The 15,503-nt window shown below is 42.2% G+C and overlaps 1 protein-coding gene and 1 non-coding gene across 4 annotated transcripts in view; both read left to right on the top strand.

Annotated features, from left to right (window-relative positions):
* Nucleotides 1-15,503, top strand: part of NR2C2 (nuclear receptor subfamily 2 group C member 2) — a 98,306-nt gene that overhangs the window by 57,935 nt on the left and 24,868 nt on the right. For all 3 annotated transcript variants that reach the window (XM_075550073.1, XM_075550071.1, XM_075550072.1), the window contains 2 exons: nucleotides 5,257-5,457; nucleotides 6,974-7,076. In XM_075550073.1, coding sequence (XP_075406188.1) covers nucleotides 5,257-5,457; nucleotides 6,974-7,076 — 304 coding nt within the window. The remainder of the gene's footprint in view (nucleotides 1-5,256; nucleotides 5,458-6,973; nucleotides 7,077-15,503) is intronic.
* On the top strand, nucleotides 930-1,063 carry LOC142449646 (small nucleolar RNA SNORA42/SNORA80 family). Its single transcript, XR_012784771.1, has one exon. It is a non-coding gene; the product is annotated as a small nucleolar RNA SNORA42/SNORA80 family (small nucleolar RNA).

Genomic DNA, 15,503 nt, shown 5'->3' with positions numbered 1-15,503 from the left:
CATGATCACACAGGCTGGTATGCTTCTTTCATGTGGACTTTGTTGCTTCTCAACTAGATGGCCGCTTGTTTATATTCAAGCCTTTAAGACACCAGATGCTATGTCTTTTGATAGCCAGACACCATCAGCTTTCTTTACCACATTTGCTTATGCGCCTATTTTGTCTTCAGTGGTTGTGTCGTGAAGGTGAGCATCATGGAATGCCAGGTTATTAGAATAACATGTTCTTGCATTGAGGGAATACTTGAGTAGAGGCCCAATGTCTGTCTGCTACCTTAATACTTAACGTATAAATATATGTACATAGATCTATTTCCCTATCGTTATATATAAATATATTTACATATGTACACACCTGTATTTAGACCTCTGTAAATGACCTTTGCCTCCTAGTTCTTTCCTCTATTTCCTTTTACTTTCCTCTTGTCCCAGTGTCATGTTCAGCCTGCATTCAGGTTTCAGTAATTCCTCTTGGTTACATTTTTCTTGATCAAGCCCCACCAAGTATCCTACACGCTCCTTGCCATCAATTTTAGACCATTTGTCGTTCCCTTGTCCCTGGGTTGGTTGACACCCCCTTTTATCCCACCTCCCCCTCTCCCATGTCCCCCTGGAACCGTCGACCTCCCCTCCCCCACTGTCATGGCCCCAATGCTACCTTACAAATCCGGTTAGATTACAGAATGTACACTGGTACAGATAAGAGCTGGAAACAGGGAATCCAGGACAGATAAACTCCTCAGGACTAATAATGAGAGTAACGATACCAGGAAGGGAAGGGAAAGATGGGGGAACAAGGGAGAACTGATCACAATGATCTACATATAACCCCCTCCCAGGGGGATGGAAAACAAAACAGTGGGTGAAGGGAGCAATCGGTCAGTATAAGACATGAAAACATGATAATTTAAGATAAAAGGGAAAAGAGTGCATGGGTTTGGATTTACGGCAGGCCCAATCCCATGAGCCTTTCACAGTGTCCCATACCAAAGCAAACTGTAACCCTGAACCATTGCCTGGCTTTACCCCATGGGCTTCAGGCATTGAAGCGGGTTTCACCGTGGAGAAAAAAAAGGGAAAATATAGGACTTCTAAGTGAGGAAAGAAACAAAGAGAAAGTACTTTTACCCAAACCCAGTTATTTTTTTAATTGTTTTATTAGGGGCTCATACAACTCTTATCACAATCCATACATACATCAATTGTGTAAAGCACACTTGTACCTTTATTGAACTCATCATTCTCAAAACATCCACTCTCCATTTAAGCCCCTGGCATCAGCTCCTCATTTTTCCCCTCTCTCCCCGCTCCCCATTAAACCCTGTTATTTTATGGGCTATGTACCAAGTACATTCACACACATTATATCCTTTCACTCTTTCAGGAATTCTGTTACATAGATCAGTATTAGAGGCAGTTTAGGTCCTCGATTGCCAGAGCTTCGTTTGTCAAGAGAATTATACATTTGATTTTTTTTTAATACTGATTTTTTAATGGTATCAGCTTTTTTGAAAAATTGGATGTTGGCTCTGGAACTCAAACAGAAGTTACCCAGTGACTAGTTTGGGCCCAGAGGCCATCATTTAACAAAAACAGCAAGTCCAGGCTGGCTGGATCAGAGAATTGGCAATACCCGGACAACGGTGCTGATGGTGTCTACATGTTAGAGCTACAAGGACCTGTGTATTAGAGCTGGGAAGGGACTTGGGGACTGACAGGACAGTCAATTCTGCTAGAGTGTAACTTATACCATCCTAAAAATCCCCATGCTGCTCACAGTCAGTAATAAGACCACAGGGCTAATGGGGAAAAGAACCCTCAAAGATGTTGTCGGTGGTGGTGGTAGACAAATATAAGCCTAATGAAAAGTGTGCAGTTTTACGCATATAAAAGGGCTCAGAAAGATAGAGACTACAATAAGTGTGACATGTTTCCCTTAAAAAGGACCTGAGACTGACTTGTAGAAGAATTTCAATTTGGGAGTGACTGGAGTGGGGGCATTTCTGAAATCAGAGGGAAAGGTGTGTGGCACCCAATAGATGAACTGAAGTAGACCCTGGGATGTGTCTGCTGGTTGGTGCTTGCACCTAGTGTTTTTCATGAATAAGCAAACACATGATTTGCATTTGTTCAAATTATTTCCTTAACATATCCATTGAATTGAAACAATTTTTTTCTTTTCAAACCATTACAGCAGCTGTAAGTATGAATAGCCACTGAAAACAAGACATCCTATTACTGTTTGCCCAATCGCTTTTGTTATTTTTTGGCAAAAGGGATATGATAATTTGTTCCAAGTAAATAAATAAAGAAATAGATAAAGTATTCCTCTCCTACCCAGGGGAGGTAGATCCCTCAATTTGATGTTTTTTTAAATCTCATTATACAAGAGTCTGTCTGTTATTGTTGATTAGCAAGACTCCTGTTTACCTAATGGTCACACCCCTAGATTCCATTAGAATATTGAAAGGTTCCTTTTCTCTATCTACATTTTTAATTTTTTATGAAGGAGGGGTTTTTTTTAATCATTTTATTGGGGACTCGTACAACTCTTATCACAATCCATACATCCATCCCTTGTGTCAAGCAAATTTGTACATTTGTTGCCATCATCACTCTCAAAACACTTTCTTTCTACCTGAGCCCTTGGTATCAGCTCCTCGTTTTTCCCCTCTGCCCCCCACCCTCCCTCCCTCATGAACTCTTGATAATTTATAAATTATTATTTTTCATTGTCTTACACTGTCCGATGTCTCCCTTCACCCACTTTACTGTTGTCCGTCCCCCAGGGAGGGGGTTAATATGTAACTTATTGTGATCTGTTTGCCCTTTCTCCCCCACCTTCCTCTAACCCTCCTGGTATCTCTATACTCTCATTACTGGTCCTGAGGGGTTTATTTGTCCAGGATTCCCTGTGTTTTAGATCACTTGTTGTTCCCTTGTCCCTGGGGTTGTTAACATCCCCTTTCCTTTCCCCGCCTCCCTTTCTCTTATGTCCCCCCAACCATGGGTCCCATTGTTTTCTCCTCTAGATTGCTTATCCCACCTATCTTATCTATATAGACCTGCAGAGATAATAATATGCATGCAAAAAACAAGACAGAGCAAAACAAACCAACAAAAGAAAATAAAAAATACCAGGGGAGGGGGAAGCATGTAAATAGTTCAAGGTCTATTTGTTGACCTTTAGGAGTGTTTTCTGGTGGAGTCTAATAGGGTGCCATGCTCTGGCCCCAAAGTCTATTTTTGGTATTCCCTGAGGACTCCATTGCTGTTCTGTTGCACACCCTTTGTGATTCACCACAGTGTGGTGGAGTCAGATCGGGCGCAATTCCCGCACTGTCTCTCCAGTGTTGTCCCCCATAGTGCTATGGGTCAGTGAGGGACTTTGTGTCTCTTAATGGGGTGGCCCCTATGGTCCTCTCTGTGCTTTGGCTGCTCTGAGCAGGAATATCGTCCTCAGGGATTGGTGTGCCAGCGTGTGTTCCACTCTCTCTTCCTCCCCCTTCATTTGCTCCTGTGTGCTCTTATCAGACATGTCCCTCTCCCTGAGCTGTAGCTTCAGTGCTGTCCTCTGAAGTGAATTCTTCTGTGGGGAGGGGGTGGCTGTCTCTGTAGCTGGGATTGGGGCTGACCCCTCAGACTGAAGGAGGTCTTATAATTGGAGAATTACAGTCATCTTAGGAGGAAAGGATAAACAAAACAAAAAAATACAAGTCATTTATTTGATTTTATAAGAACCTTAGGGAACCCTGGTGATATAGTGGGTTATATGTTGGGCTGCTAACCACAAGGTTCAAAGCCACCAGTCACTATGAGGGAGAAAGGTGAGGCTTTGCTCCTATAAAGATGTACACGGACAGTTCAACCCTGCCCTATAAGATTGCTGTGCCTCAATGACAATGAGTTTGTGGGATTTTTGTATATGACCCTTGAGTCTTTCAGGGCATAAATAGACAAGACTAATAGGAACTTTTGGATATCTGATACGCACACTCACCAAGACCTTTGTCCATCTAGAAATAACCAACCCAACTCACCGCCCCTACCCTAACCCCATACCTCCCATTCTTCTACCCCAAAGGTTAGAGCGAATAAACACTCGCTCATTGTCATTGAGTTAGTTTCAACTCGTAGTGACTCTATAGAACAGAGTAGAACTGCCTCTGGGGGTTTCTAAAGCTGTAAATCTTTACAGAAGCAAAAAGCCTCATCTTTCTCCTACAGAGCAGCTCTTAGATTTGAACTGCTGATCTTGTGGTTAATCCACTGGCCTAATCCATGGACCTGCTCCCCCAGAGCAACTTTCATAGGGTTAGGGAAGCACATAATCCTTTTATTGATGTCTTGCATCAATTATTCCTGGTCTCTTTCCTTGTCTTTCTTGTTTGGCTCTTGTTGAATTCTCACCCTCAATATACTTAGCCATATCTTTGCACAGATAGTGCTCGTCATTTAGATGTTTCCTCAGATGTCACCCCCTTAAAGAGATCTTTCCTTCTGAAGTTGTCCCCTTGCTTTTCCCCACATCCTCAGGCACTCACTTTTTATTTATTCTGCTTCATTTCACTATGGTACTTATCACTGACTCACACTTCATCATGTCATGAGCCATGGTCTGTTTCCCTGACTAGAAGTTTAGTTCCAGGAAGGTAGGACCTTTGTCTAGCACCAAGAAACCAAGTAAGTAACATTCAGTAAAGATTTGTTTAAATTACTGAATTTTTTTTCTTGCCTTAGGTCATTAAAAAATAAAAACAACCAACATTGGTTTACAGATTGAGTTCTTGGCTTTTTAACTTAAACCTGTCACCAATTATTTAGTATAAATCTTCATTTTATGAAGTAAAAGGCATTAATTCTAAAAATAGCAAAAAATATTCTTGTAAAATTCACTACCATTGACGATGCTAACTCATACACAACCACCTTATAGGACAAATTAGAGCTGCTCCTCCGAGTTTCTAAGAGCAACAGTTTGAAAGAGTAGATTGCCCCGTCTTTCTCCCTCAAAACAGCTGATGGCTTCCAACTACTGACTTCTCTAATCACAGTCTAGTGCGTAACCACTGTGTCAGCAGGACTCCTTGAATAAAACTAACGTTTTTGAAATTTCTGAAGAACTCACTATTGTGTTTTATTTTTCTCATTTTCACCGTGGAGTGGTGTTTGGCAACCACCACTTTTGAGCATCACCTGCTTGTGCTCAGGGCACACGGTGCTCCCAGAGAACAGCCTCAATGTTGTGTTTTGTAGATTGTGACAGACCAGCAGACAGGACAGAAGATCCAGATAGTCACTGCAGTGGACGCCTCTGGATCCCCCAAACAGCAGTTCATCCTAACCAGCCCAGATGGAGCTGGAACTGGGAAGGTGATCCTGGCTTCTCCAGAGACATCCAATGCCAAGCAGCTCATATTCACCACTTCTGACAACATTGTCCCTGGCAGGATCCAGGTAAGACTGTAGGCATTTGTTTCAGCACTGCTGCTACTGACTTGTTCCTGCCTCTTAACCTCTGCCTTAGGGGGGACCAAGTCCCAAGGCAATGACTAATTGCTGATTGGTCATAGTTTTAAAAATATAGAAGAAAGGAAGAAACCGCAAACGAATGGCAAGGCTCAGAGGGCAGCCAGATTCCGTGATTGAGATGGAGGTGAACCAGGAAAAATTAGTAGCCTACAGGAGGTTGGCTATGAGCAAGCTGACACTAAAGCTGCTGGTGGCCACATGCTGTCAGACTTTGGCTCACCATCAAGGACTGACCACAGCAGGATAAGCACTGACATTCTTGACTCTTCCTTCTGCCTTATCCAGATAGTCAAGATTGGACCCTAGTCTTTTCTTGCTCCTATGAGCACTGACTCTGCCTACCCAGATCTCACCTCTGTCTTGACCCTGGTCCATCCTCCCTAATCCAATAGGAATGAGTGGAGCCAGGTACAGGGTATAGGAAGGAAAAGTGTAGAGTGTTAGCCCAGAGGTTGGAGGGAATTGGGGGGTGTTGGGAGGCATAATTTTGGGAGTGTCTAACTTAGAGGATCAAGACTGAGGCCAGTGTCTCAGGTTGAGCCAGCATCAAGATGCTTTCTCTGAGGCATCCGAGAAACAGGGGAAGAAAGGATTTTTTTTTTCTTCTAATAGAACTGGGTTCAGAACACCATTAAGTTCAGTTTTCAGAACTGTGCTTTTGAGACACTTTATATTGTAGTTAGTAAAGACTATCTCCTTCCTTTCTTACAGTACATTCTAATCATCTGAAATCAAAATTCCTCCTTTCAGATTTAGTGGGGCACTCATTTGTGAAAGGATAGCTGTATGTTGCTTGTTTCACAAGAGGTGATTCTGCATAATGATTACTGTATGTATTCCCACCATACATAAAGTCAATTTAAGGCTTATTATTGGCCCAAACGGAGAACATTTAGTGACAGTTACCCACGCCCCACACACACCTTCCCCAATTTTCATATTGATGCTAGCTGCTATGTTCTCTCAGATGAGTAGCATGGTTTGTCATCTGAAAAGTTGGTGCAAGAGAAAAGGACAGCAGATTTCAGAGGCTACCTATTCTAGTCCTCTCACGTCCAACTGGCTCAGTGAGAAACTAGTTATTTATTTAGTAGAATTTGACTATTTCTCTGCCAGATTCACTTCTTTGCATGCCTTCCAGTTGCTTCCTGGAAAGAGAGAGGCTGCCAGGTACTATAAGCCATCCCCATGTTGGGTTATCCGTGTGTGGCTTCCCTTATCTCCCAGACCTGCGTGGCTGAGGTCAACAGATAATAGATGATAATGGAGACCCCGCCTGACCCTAGAAAGTCACTTGTGGAAAGAATGCAGTCAGTGAGCAGCAGGGGCATTTTGGATACCAGATTAGATTGTGGTTGGAATTTTCCCAATTGTCCTGCTTTACAGTCCCAAGATTAGGAATTTTAGTCAGTGCCTTGCTTGTTTCCTGATTTCTTCGTAGATCGTCACGGATTCTGCCTCTGTTGAGCGTTTGCTGGGAAAGGCTGACGTCCAGCGGCCCCAGGTGGTAGAGTACTGTGTGGTCTGTGGAGACAAAGCCTCTGGTGAGTAACTCAAGCGCACGGGATCAAATCCATGAATGAAACCGCGAACTTATTTGGGGTTAGGGTAGTTAACAAAAAGAAAACCGCATTTTCTGTAGATTCTAAAATGTCAACTTTACTGTTCTGGTTGACTAATAATCTAAGTAAACCAACCTGTTTTTCAGGACTATTAAGATAAAAAAGAAATGTCAAGACACTGCTGTGGTTTGTAAATATCGGTTGGCTTTCTAACATACAGTGGCTACTTAGTTTCTTACTAAGAAAGTAAAAATATTTCAATTCCATAATGCTTTGCTGTTCCACAAGGTGGTTGTATAATATCCCTTCATCTGAACTCCACCTGCCTATCTCATTGTAGTCCAGTGTGCTCGGTTCTATTTTATTTTGTAGTCATAAGGTGTTTAGGAAGCATTGTCGTCTGACTTAAAAGAGACTGCGCCATGCCTCTTAGCCAGGTAACCCTAGGCAGATATCTGCCTCTGCTCCCACCCTTTGTCCCTGAAAACCAGCCTATCCCTTCCTCTTCTCAGGAGCCTTCACCTGTTTCTCCTACTGGAACACAGAGGTGCCTCTGGTATTTGTCACTGTTTTATACAGATCGTGCTAGGAATTTGTTGTACTGTCTTAACCAGTGAACCCCATCTTATTGCTTATCAAGGAGAAAGCATTCAGCAAATTTGTTAAAAAATCTTACTGGCTTTCCCATTTGTCAGTCGTCTGGACTTAAAGAAAAGACCTAGTCACAGAGGTTACACTCAAGGGGGAAAAAAGCAATAAACTAGAAGGAAAAGAAAAATAATTTATACAAAATTAATTTTAATAACATTTAAAAAAACAAAACTATGTTTTTTAACTATACAGCAAACTCTAAGATTTCATTCTTTTTTTTTAAATCATTATATTGGGGGCTCATACAACTCTTATCACAATCCATACATAATCAATTGTGTAATGCACACTTATATATTCATTGCCCTCAACATTCTCAAAACATTTGCTCTTGATGTAAGCCCTTGGCATCAGCTTCTCATTTTTCCCCCTCCCTCCCTGCTCTCCCCTCCCTCAAGAGCCCTGGATAATTTATAAATTATTGTTTTGTCATATCGTACCTGTCTGACGTCTCGCTTCACCCACTTTTCTGTTGTCCGTTCCCCAGGGAGGAGGTCACATGTAGCTCCTTGTAATCGGATCCCCCTTTCCAACGCACCCTCCTGGTATCGTCACTCTCACCACTGGTCCTGAAGTGAGCATCTGCCTTGGATTCCCTGTGTTTCCAGTTCCTATCTGTACCAGTGTACATCCTCTGGTCCAGCCAGATTTGTAAGGTAGAATTGGAATCAAGATAGTGGGTGGGGAGGAAGCATTTAGGAACTAGAGGAAAATTGTATGTTTCATCGTTGCTACACTGCACCCTGACTGGCTCATCTCCTCCCCGTGATCCTTCCTTCAGGGGATGTCAAGTTGCCTACATATGGGCTTTGGGTCCCCACTCCGCACTCCCCAGTGATAAGATATTTTTGTTCTTTGATGCCTGATACCTCATCCCTTCGACACCTCGTGGTCACACAGACTAGTGTGCTTCTTCCATGTGAAGTTTGTTGTTTCTGAGCTAGATGGTCGCTTGTTTACCTTCAAGCCTTTAAGACCCGAGACACTATATCTTTTGATAGTTGGACACCATAAAAAACACAGAACAACAACAAAAAGGAAAAGCTTGTAGTTAGTTCAAGGACTGTTTATTGGCCTTTAAGGGTGTTTTCCAGTTGAGTCTGATGGGGTGCCAAGCCCTGACCCCAAAGTCTATTTTTGGTATTCCCTGGGGACTTCATTGCTCTGTTCCCCTTGCTGTTCTGTTGCACGCCCTGAGTGTTTGGCCTTGGTGTGGGTGGGATCAGGTAGGGCGGAATTCCCCCACTGCCTCCATTGTTGTCCTCTGTAGGGCTATTGGTCACTGAGAGGTGTCGTGTTGCATGGTGGGGCCGGCCATATGGTCTTCGCTGTGGATTGGCTGCTGTGAGTGGGAATATCGTCTTCAAGGCTTGGTGGGCCCGGTTGTGCTGCACTCTCTTCCTCCCACTTCATTTGCTCCCATATGCTCTGATCAGACATGTCTCTCTCTGTGAGCTGCAGTTTCAGTGCTTTCCTCTGAAATAAATTATTCTGTGGGGAGGGGCGCGTGTCCATGTATTTGGGATTGCGGCCAGCCCCTAAGACCTCTCCACTGGTTCCCTGCTCCATGCCAGCATGTTGTATTCACATCTTGGAGCACCAGGTTGAAGTCTGGTCCCTCTTTCCCTGTAGAGATAGAAACAATACCCTCTCCTTGGGTGGGTTAGTGCCCTCTGCCCCCCTCCCATTTCTTTTTGTTGTTGTTCCCCCTCTCCCCCCTTCTTTTTAGTTCACTACCATATGTATCCCTGGATTTGGTCTGGCCCCTGCCATACTACCTGGACCTCACCCCAGGAGTGTTTGTATATAGTAGCTCTTTCCCTATGCCCCTTTTGCATTTTTCTTTTAAGCTTACCTCAGCGGACTCACATTGTACTTGTCCTTTTGTGCTTGGCTTACTTTGTTTAGCATGATTTCCTCCAGTTCTTCCCATGCAGTGATGTGATTCATAAGTTCATCACTGCTTTTTAGCGCTGCATAGTACTCTATTGTTTGTATGTACCACAGTTTTTTAATCTACTTGTCAGTTGATGGAAATCTGGGTTGTTTCCAACTCCTTGAAATTGTGAACTGTGCCGCAATGAACATTGGAGGCCAGATGATGTCTCACCATGGTTTGTTTCTTGCCTCTTCTGAGTATATGCGCAGTAGGGGAATTTCTGGGTTGTATGGAAACACGACTTCCATCTGTTTTAGATATCGTCAGATCAATATCCATGGTAGCTGTACATACCTACAGGTCCCCCGGCACTGGATGAGAGTTTCTGTCTCCCAAGAGCCCCTCCAACACTTGTTGCGTTCTGATTTTTGCATTTCTCTTATGGCTAAGATCGGGAGCATTTTCTCATATGTTTATTGGCCATTCGGATTTCTGCCCCTGTGAAACTTCTGTTGAGGTCCTTTGCCCACCTCCTCGGTGGGCAATTAGTTTTTTTTATTTTTGGAAGGTAGCAGAGTATTATATATTTAGTCTGATGGTTCATAGCTAAAGATGTTTTCCCAGTTGGTGGGCTCTCTTAATACCCTTTTGGTGAATCCTTTTGATGTACACAGGTGTTTTATCTTCAGTATATTCCATTTGTCAATTTGGGCCTCCTCTATGTTTGTGTCCTTCCCTATTTCTGATAGCCTGTGTATTCCCTGCGCCAAAATTCTCAGGTTGGTCCCAATTCCCTCATTGATGGCCCTAATAGTTTGGGGTTTTCCTTCAAGGTCTGTGATCCACCTTGAGCTTATTCTCGTGCATGGAGTGAGATAAGGGTCTTGCTTCATTTTTTTGCAGGTGGATATCCATTTTTTCCAGCACCACTTGTTGAAGAGGGCATCTGCCTCCCATTTGATATTTTTTGGACCCTTATCCAAGATCAGTTGTCTGTATGCTGATGATTTTATTTCTGGTTTTTTCAGTTCTTTTCCATTGGTCTGTGTATCTGTCATACCAATACCATGCAGTTTTGAAAACTATAGCTATACAATATGTGCTAAAATCAGATAAAGCAAGCCCTCCCACTGTGTCCTTCTTGAGGAGTTCTCTGCTGATTCTGGGCTTCTTCCCTCTCCATATGAAGTTGGTAATCAGTTTTTCCATTTATTTGAAGGAAGATGAGAGTAATTGTATCAGGATTGCATTAAACTTCCATAGTGCCTTGGGGTAGAACTGACATCTTTACTATATTGAGTCTTCTAATCCACAAGCATGGGATATTCTTCCATTGGTTGAGGGCGCTCTTGGTTTCTTGTAATAGTGTTCTGTAGTTTTTCCCTTATAGATCTTTTGTTCTTTTAGTCAGGTATATCGCTAGATATTTCAATTTTTGCTTGGTTATTGTGAAGGGTGCCCCCTTTTTGATCTCTTCTGCCATTCTGCCAAACTCCTTTATTGCTTCCAGTACTCCCCTTGTGGTGCTTTTGGGATTTCCATATATAAAATCATATCATCTGCAAATAACGGTAGTTTCACCTCTTCCTTACCCAGACGAATACCTTTGATGTCTTTGCTTTATGCTGTTAGCTAAAACCTCCAGTATGATGTTAAATAAGAGTGGGACAAGGAGCATCTTTGTCTGGTCCCCTTTTTCAGTGGGATTGTTAGTCTTTTCTCCCTTGACTGTTCGTTTTTTTTTTGGTTTGTTTGTTTTTTCTTTTTCTTTTTTTTTTTTAATTTTAACAATTTATTGGGGCTCATACAATTCTTTTCACAGTTCATATATATACATACATCACTTGTATAAAGCACATCTGTACAGTCTTTGCCCTAATCATTTTTTTCTCTTTTCTTCTTTTACATTTTATTAGGGACTCATACAACTCTTACCACAATCCATACATATACATACATCAATTGTATAAAGCACATCCATACATTCCCTGCCCCAATCATTCTCAAGGCATTTGCTCTCCACTTAAGCCCCTTGCATCAGGTCCTCTTTTTTTTCCCCTCCTCCCTCCCCATTCCCCCCTCCCTCATATGCCCTTGGTAATTTATACATCGTTGTTTTGTCATATCTTGCCCTATCCGGAGTCTCCCTTCCCCCCTTCTCTGCTGTCCCTCTCCCAGGGAAGAGGTCACATGTGGATCCTTGTAATCAGTTCCCCCTTTCCAACCCACTCACCCTCCACTCTCCCAGCATCGTCCCTCACACCCTTGGTCCTGAAGGTATCATCCACCCTGGATTCCTTGTACCTCCAACCCTCATATGCACCAGTGTACAGCCTCTGTCCTATCCAGCCCTGCAAGGTAGAATTCGGATCATGGTAGTTGGGGGGAGGAAGCATCCAGGATCCGGGGGAAAGCTGTGTTCTTCATCGATACTACCTCACACCCTAATTAACCCATCTCCTCTCCTAAACCCCTCTATGAGGGGATCTCCATTGGTCGACACTTGGGCCTTGGGTCTCCACTCTGCACTTCCCCCTTCATTTAATATGATATATATATACACATATATATACATACATATATACATATACACATATATACACATACATACACACACTTATATCTTTTTTTTTTTTTTTTGCATGATGCCTTATACCTGGTCCCTTGGGCACCTCGTGATCGCACTGGCCGGTGTGCTTCTTCCATGTGGGCTTATTTGCTTCTGAGCTAGATGGCCGCTTGTTCACCTTCAAGCCTTTAAGACCCCAGACACTATCTCTTTTGATAGCCGGGCACCATCAGCTTTCTTCACCACATTTGCTTATGCACCCATTTGTCTTCAGCGATCCTATCATGGAGGTGTGCAGTCAATGATATGATTTTTTGTTCTTTGATGCCTGGTAACTGATCCCTTTGGGACCACTCGCTCACTCAGGCTGGTGTGTTCTTCCATGTGGACTTTGTTGCTTCTGAGCTAGATGGCCGCTTGTTTATCTTCAAGCCTTTAAGACCCCAGTCACTATCTCTTTTGATAGCCGGGCACCATCAGCTTTCTTCACCACATTTACTTGTTCACACACTTTGGCTCCAGCCGTTGTGTCGGGAGACTGTTCGTTTTTCATATTATAGTTTGTATAGTCTTCAGGAATTTTCCTTCCATTCCTATCTTCTCAAGTATCTTAAACAGGAATTGATGTTGGATGTTGTCATGCTTTTCTGCATATATCAATATCATCATGTGGTTCTTACAGTTTTTCATGTCAATGTGGTGAATGATACTAATGGTCTTTCGTATGTTGAACCATCCCTGCATCCCTGGTATGAATCCCACTTGGTCATGGTGAATTATTTGTTTCATATGCTTTTGTATTCTGTTGGCCAGTATTTTGTTAGGATTTTTGCATTGATGTTCATTAGGGATATTGGTCTGTAGTTCTAGATTCTTGTGGGATCCTTGCCCAGATTTGGTATCAGAGTTATACTAACTTCATAGGAGTTCAGAAGTTTGCCGTCGTTTTCTATGTTCTGGAAGAGTTTGTGTAGAATTGGTATTGGTTCTTCCCTAAATGCTTGGTAGAATTCTCCTGTGAATCCATCTGGTCCAGGGAATTTTTTGTTGGTAATCCCTTGGTAACTTTGCCTATTTCTAATATTGCTATTGTTCTGTTGAGATTCTTAACATCCTTTGGGGACAGTCTAAGGAGGGATTGTTTTTCCAAGAATTTGTCTATGCCTTCCAAGTTGTTGAAGTCATTGGAGTACATTCCTTCATCGTACTGTGTAACTATCCATTTGATTTCATCAGGGTGTGTTGTAATGTCCCCTCTTTCCCCCTCATTCTTGTTATTGAAATTTGTTTCCTCCTTTCTTTGGTTAGTTTTGCCAGCAGTCTGTCAATTCTGTTTATCATATCAAAGAACCAACTATTAGCAGCATTAATTTTTTCCATAGTTTTCTTATTTTCTGTCTCCTGAATCAGCCCTGATTTTTATTATTTGTTTTCTTTTGCTATTAGTGGGCTTTTCCTGCTGACTCTGCTCTAGTTGTTGTAAATTTTGAGCCAGTATATCAATCATGAGCCTCTCTTCCATTTTTAGGTGTGCATGTATTGCTATGAAACTTCCTCTGATAACTGCCTTTTCCATTTCCCATAAGTTGTGTTCTCATTCTTGTTGGTTCCTAGAAATTTCATCTCTGATCCGTGCCACTACGTACTTCTTTTGCAATAGTTATTCATCTTCCAATTGTTTGCTCTTGTTTTCTTCATCTTCCTTTTGTTGATTTCCAGCCTTGTGGCACAGTGGTCAGAGAATGAGGTCTGTATGATATTAATGTGCTTAAATTTATGTAGACTCCTTATGCCTCAGCATGTGACCTGTCTTCGAATATGTGCCATGCAGGCTTGAAAAAAATGTGAATTTTGTTTGTATTTGGATGAAAAGCTCTGTCAATATCTGTCAGGTCAAATTGTCTAATTGTAGTGTTTAGCTCTCTAGCCTCCTTGTTGACTTTCTTTTCTGCAGCCTATCTTTCTCAGAGAGTGATATTAAAGTCACCCACTGTAATTGTTGAGACTGATTTCTTTTGTCATCTTTTGGAGTGTTTGGTTGATATATTCAGCAGGTCTCTCATTCGGGGAATATGTGTTTACAATCCTTAGTGGTTCTTTGTCTTCCGTTCCCTTGAGCATTATATAGTGTCCCTCCATATCTCTTTCTATGGTTTGCACTTTGAGATCAATTTCATTCGAGATTAGGATGGCAACCCCTGCTTTTATTGAATTGCTGTTTGTTTGGTATTCCTTTCTCCGGCCTTTGATTCTCAGTCTATTTTTGTCTGTAGCCTTGAGCTGTGTCTCCTGTAGGCAGCAGATTAATGGGATTTCGAAGCCAGTCTGCTAGCCTCAGTCTTTTAATGCCTGATGCAGTCCATTGATATTCAGGTTATTATCTCTATCTGTGAACTCTGTGATGTCATCTTATACCTTTTGTGTTGGGTGTTTTCCTACCTTCCTTTATTATTAGTGTGTTGTGCATGTGTGTGTGTGCATCATTTTGACTTTTTTTTATCTTTAAGCCGATGCTATCTTTGTTGCCCTCTGGGTGAGGTTGCCCTGTGGGTGAGGTTGCTCTGTGTGGCAGTCTATTATTTATGTTCGGTGAGTGTTGTTCTGCCCACACTGGGTCGGCAAGGATCTTTTTTATGCCTGGGTTTTTTCTAATGTATTCTTTGAGTTTTTCTTTTTCAGCAAAGACTTTGACTTCTCCTTCTTGATCGATAATTTGACTGGGTAAAGTATTCTTGGGTTTGTGTTATTTTCCTTCAATTTTTGGAATGTTAATTAGCTCTCTCCTCTTCTTCACAGTTTCTGCTGATAGGTCTGAGCATATTCCTATTTGGGAATCTTTATATGTGATTGCTTGTTTTTCCCTAACTGATCTCATGATTTTCTCCCTTTCCTCGCCGTTGTATAGTTTATTATGTGCCTTGGTGACTTCTTGGGATTCAGTCTAGCTTGTGTTCTTTCAGCCTCCTGAATGGTTGTGTGGTTTTCATTCATTAAGTTGGGGAAGTTTTCCTCCAAGAATTCTCACTGTTGTTGCAGATGACTTCTTTGTTGTGTCTTCCTCCAATAATCCAATTATTCTGATGTTGCACCTCTTCATAGTATTAAACATAGCTCTTAGGTTTTCTTTAGCTTCTCTAATGATCATATTAGATTTTTGTTCGCGTTTGTTAAAGTCTGCTTGGCTGTTCTCCAAGTCACTGGTGTGGTTCTCTGCTTCCTCCGGTGAATTCTTGGGGCCCGTGAGTCTGCCACTGGTTTCTGTTATGTCCTCCCTAAGCTCTTTCATTTCCCTATGGTGTATGAACTCTAT

Source organism: Tenrec ecaudatus, chromosome 5 (genome assembly GCF_050624435.1).
Source record: "Tenrec ecaudatus isolate mTenEca1 chromosome 5, mTenEca1.hap1, whole genome shotgun sequence".
Classification (NCBI taxonomy): Eukaryota; Metazoa; Chordata; class Mammalia; order Afrosoricida; family Tenrecidae; genus Tenrec; species Tenrec ecaudatus.
Note: the sequence above shows the minus strand (reverse complement) of the source record. Positions and strands in the feature narration are given on the sequence as shown.